We start from the raw sequence: 5,058 nt of genomic DNA, 5'->3' as shown, positions 1-5,058 counted from the left end.
TCTCGGCGTTTCTTCTTTGGTCAGACACGCTAGCTATCTCGACGTTTCTATATTGGACAGAAACGCCGCGGACTATGGCGTTGCTAAAAGGATCAGATCATGAAATACTTTGACGTCGAGTTCATTTTGTGACAAAGTTCGTTTAAAGGGTCAGAATAGTGATTGCGTCCTTGTCGTGTTGCATTGATATACATTTTGGTGTACATATCAATTACTTCTTTCGTTGCAACGTACGGCCATATGTGCTAGTGAACATATATACAACCAAATATAGACAAACTGTTGCACCCCTTGAAACGATGATGAAACAGATATGTACTAACAATGTTATGTTCATATTTAAGTCGGTGCCAAGCAACAGAAGAGTACATGAGCCACAGAAAGAGAGCACATGATGCTCTGCGAAATATTTGCAGAGTACTGCTCTCGAGAGGAGAGAAACAGGGAACACAATAAACAAGAGTCAGTACACCAGGCAGTTCGATCACGTGGATCTTTATTAAGACCAGCAACCACAAGTATTGCGAAGCTAGGCGACCAATGACTGACTGAGATGACGACGATGAAGACCTGCGGCGCTTACTAGGGCATAACCTTTTGAATCATCGTCTCACGGAATTACGAGGCAGCCCTCCCCAACAGCTGAAGGGCCGACCAGCACAGGTGCATAAATGGCCTCATCAGTTTCCTCCTCCGCCTGGGACTGAACCAAACAAGCAGCATCAAAGATGTAGGCCTTCACTTCCTCAAAGCGTGCTTCCGACAGGGAGACCTCGGCGAGGAGTCTCCATGCCGAAGCTTCTGATGCCTCCTCGTAGTCATCCCTACGTTTCAGTACAATGTGGCCACTGATCTCCCAAACAGCAGGGTTCACCTGTGTGTCCAGCAGTTCCTGACTCACTTCGCCCAGAGCCTGCTTCTCAGCATAGCACTGCATTTTGGAAATGGATTGGATTGTTGAGCTAAATTACTAGTAAATTTCATCAACTTATAGTTCAGTAAGAACTGAAAAAATAGGCAACCATGTAATAATGATTTTACTTGGGGAAAGAGGAAGATCTTCCTGCCAGAGTCTGAAATGAGCACATTGCAAGGCACATTGTTGTCCTGCAGCCAAATGCAAGCACTGGAAACCACATTGGCCAGATCATTCAGGGTGTTGCCTTCCTCAAAAACCAGTCCTCTCACAGGGTAGTTCATTAGCTTCGACACCTTCACTCCACTCTTTATCCCGCCCTCAGCAAGGGGAATCCTCTGGGTAGCTGCCTTCTCGACAGGAAAAGGCACTGTCAAGTAGTATGCCTGTGGAGGAAAATAATTGACATAAACATTAATACACAAAGGTAGACATGCTATTGATTTCTCAGCTAAATTGTTCACGCCAAATGCACACATATGGCGAGGCTAATTTCCGTTGTCAAGAAACCACGACTCCAGCTTTGTCGCTTTTCTGAAGCAAGGAACCCACAACTTCAATGAAACTGAGGAAGTCATACATAGCGCCGAAAAGTTGAATATGGATATGATTACTACAAAATCCATAGCCCGAAGGAGAAACAGAGATCCTCAACTGTGCGTGATGGGTGATTTGTGATATATCTAGAGAATACAAGTGAATACAGTCCAGTAATACTGTTGCCCACACACAATAATGGATACTGCTATACAACTAGGAGGTTCTGTGAAAAGTAAACTAAAGTGCAATCTGAAGTACAATACCTGAAAGTGGAGGTGGTTGATAGTTGCAAAGGCACCCAAACTATTGTAACCAAGCCTGAAGTATGGGCTAGCTGCCTCAGCCGCCATGTGCAGTGCTAGCAAGAAGCTCTCTTGGTCAATCCTCTGAGGCACATGGTCCAGGACCCGGGGAATAAGAAGAACATGGCCATATTCAATTGGGCTCACCTTCAAAATGTCAAAAACAGGTATCAGCAATTTAGCACCAAGAGTACACAAGTTGGAAATTAAATAGATTGGCACAGGGCCAGGATGTACATTGATTGCCACAACATTAGGAGCACGATCAGCAACACTGACTGCGGCACTCCTCAGGAAGTAGCTGTCATCACTACCACTGTTCTCAAATTGGAAGAGCACCTCCTCCTGGCCAACTTTGGTGAAATTGAACTTGGCAGAGTCAAATGGCTGAAGCACACGATCCACACGGAACTCTGTAGGACGTTTCTTGAGGTGGCGCCCTTCATTTAGTTGAGCAACGAAACCAAGGTTGCCAGGGATCACCTTGGTCTCACATGCAGTGACATCATATCGAAATAAGCCTTGGGTCATCCTGTCCTCCCACTGCAATGTGCGAAGCAAGGTATTAATTTTACAAAAGATTTGGTATAGTCCAAAACTCTAATTGACATACTATGGTTATTCAAGATACAACCCCCCCCCCCCCCCCCAGCGATGCTATTTGGCAGATATCTGCGGTCTGCCGGTTTAGATAAACAACAGTAAACAAACAAACCAAAGAAGTGAATATACGGTTACACATGCATGTCGACATGTCGGCAATTAAAGAATATTACTCTTAAGTGTGTAAGCAGTTGTTACTGCTTGCCTAACAGATTGCCCCTACCTTACTATGCATGGCAAATATTTTCAAAAATTATCTCTGTACCTCTCCTAGAAGCTAGTGCAATTTATGAATGTCGTCCATAACAAATTCTACACTATTCAGACTTCTTGCGCAAAACTACTAGTGGTGAACTTCTGCTTACCTGCCCAAGGAGGAGATTGATGAAGAAATCAGTAGGAACAGCATCCTCCTGTAAAAGCAGCTTTGTTGGATTTGCCTTGAAAGCATAGACAGGAAGCTCAGAAACTGCTCGGAAAATGCAACAAGATGTTAATTTAACAGACGGAAAAACCTTGGCTCTGCTGACAACAAACTTCTAGAAGTTCAATATAATTTTTTTCTCCTCCAGATCCCTAAAATCCTCAAACATGATAACAAACTTTTAAAAGTTCAATATAATTCTTTCTCCTCCAGATCCCTAAAATCCTCAAACATACAAGTAAAACCTGTGGCTCTTATTTTTAGCCTACCTACCCACAGTTGGAAAAAGAAATTACATCTGTTCAAGCGAAAAGAACACCCACGGTGACAGTTTTATATAACAGTTAAAATAGTAAAATTCCTCAATAAAGGATATCATTTCTAAAAGTGGTAAACGCAATTGTTTACTTGTAAAGATCCCAGCTTTCTGGGGAAACCAAGATATTTCCTTTATCCACAGAAACATCATAAGAAAAAGTTGCATAGCAGAAAATAGCATTAAAATTTTGCATATTCCATAAGCATCTAACAGACCCGAAACAGAACAATCATTACAGCAACAGGATTCCGATCTGAATCGGGAAGAAAACGATACTAGATTCACCCAGGGACAAGGAGGCTCACCAGGCAAGCAACAATGTCCGAGGCAGTTCCTCCCACACCCTCCGCGTGGCCGCTCGCCAGCGTCTTCCTGGTAGTTGGACACGACGGTGGGTACCCTCTTAATCGTCAGCTTCATCTCCAACGTCTTACAAAGGAAAGTCTCCCGCTATGCTGGTTGTACTCCTCTGTTTCTCTCTCGGAGAGTGAGTCAGTCGGTCAGTCAGTCAGCGGATGATGGTTAGGGTGGGATTTGGTTAGTGGGCGGGCGAGAGGCTCAGAGGCGACCGCCGCCCGCGAGGAAGAGGAGGTCAGATGGGCTGCCGCCGGCGGACGGGAGGGCCCCGCGGCCGCCGTGCGGGGCGGGGCTGGAGGAAGCGATGGTGGCCGTTGGCTCCACCTGCGCAGCAGCGTGGCCGCGCCGGAGGGCTGCAACGCTAGCCGTGATGACTTTCAACGGCCCAAAAGGGGAGAGGGTGAAGCTCCGGTTGGGACTGCCGCGAGGGATCCGAAATCCCTCTCCCTCTCTTCTCTTCTCTTCTCCGGCGAGGCAGAGGGCGTGGCAATGGCGGTGTGTGGGTTCGGTTTGGCGTTGGGAGGCGAGCGGAGCCGGAGGGGGAGTGGGTGGCGTTAAATACGACAATGGTGGGGGAGGCGGATCCGTTTGTGTGGTGGGTTTTCGCTTCCTCCTCGTCTTCGGATTGTGGCCCGGCAATGCGTGATGAGTGGTATAGATGATACATCTCGGAGAGGGGGATTCTATTTTTATTTTTATTTTGATATACGCAGAGCATGTGCTTTGGTAAGAGCATCTTCATATACGGAGAACACTAGATTATCAAGGCGCGCGTTGCTGCGCCCGCTAATCTTGTTGACATCTAATGTAGAAAAGAGAAATATTTGAAAAGATTTGTGTAGTTATAAATATCTAAGAAATTTGCATCATATACTTTCTTGTGGCTTACACAAATTGTAGACTGACGGTTGCATCTAAAAACTGAATTTCAGGTACCCAAATACACAAGAATTCAAGATACAAAAATTGATCAAAACCTACTACCATTTTACTTATTATATAGCTGACACCAATTATGGAAGAGCATCTGCATTCTGTACCTAGTGAGACTTTCTTGTAGGTGCTTCTATGTGCTGTTTGAATGTCTTACTTCACTCCAACTCTTTTTTCAAATAGTAGCAATCAGCTTTTAAAACAGCAGTAGCTTAAAACGCTTTTCTCTGAAGTTTGAACAAATTAAGCTATCGTATGTTATTTGTAATAACAACTATGTACCTTTTCTTTCCTGAATTTTTTTTTCAGTTTATGCAATATGGCTCGACTGCTTAGTGCTTATGTTATTTCTCTTGTACATTTCCTATGAATAAATATTCTCTGAAATGGAAATGATTATTTGATCATGGGGGAAGGGTGTGTGTTCCTACCAATCAAGCACAACATAATCTCTTCAGGGTTGTTCCTGCTCATTGGTTTAATCAATTGTTTCAATCTGTTACTCTAGTTTGTAAGCTAAATGCTTTCAACCAGAAGTTCTTTATCTTGCAACCTGAGGACATTGAGTAGAACTAAATTTTCTGTTAACTTTGTGATTATCTAAGACTGTAAAGTCACAAAACAGGGTGAATAATTTGATAATAATAAGTACAACCTAACCAAA

The 5,058-nt window shown here is 44.0% G+C and overlaps 1 protein-coding gene across 1 annotated transcript; it reads right to left on the bottom strand.

The window, feature by feature from the left end:
* Positions 1 to 300: 300 nt before the first annotated feature.
* Positions 301 to 4,011, bottom strand: LOC125508235 (GDP-L-galactose phosphorylase 2-like). The gene is made up of 6 exons (XM_048672863.1): positions 3,410 to 4,011; positions 2,727 to 2,830; positions 1,996 to 2,301; positions 1,720 to 1,905; positions 1,042 to 1,302; positions 301 to 931 (listed from the first exon to the last, which is right to left on the bottom strand). The coding sequence occupies exons 1-6, from the start codon at positions 3,522 to 3,524 to the stop codon at positions 611 to 613; spliced, it is 1,293 nt and encodes a 430-aa protein (XP_048528820.1). The 5' UTR covers positions 3,525 to 4,011; the 3' UTR covers positions 301 to 610.
* Between the last annotated feature and the right edge of the window lie 1,047 nt (positions 4,012 to 5,058).

Source organism: Triticum urartu, chromosome 5 (assembly GCF_003073215.2).
Source record: "Triticum urartu cultivar G1812 chromosome 5, Tu2.1, whole genome shotgun sequence".
In the NCBI taxonomy this organism is placed as follows: domain Eukaryota; kingdom Viridiplantae; phylum Streptophyta; class Magnoliopsida; order Poales; family Poaceae; genus Triticum; species Triticum urartu.
This window is presented reverse-complemented; position numbering and strand designations above follow the sequence as displayed.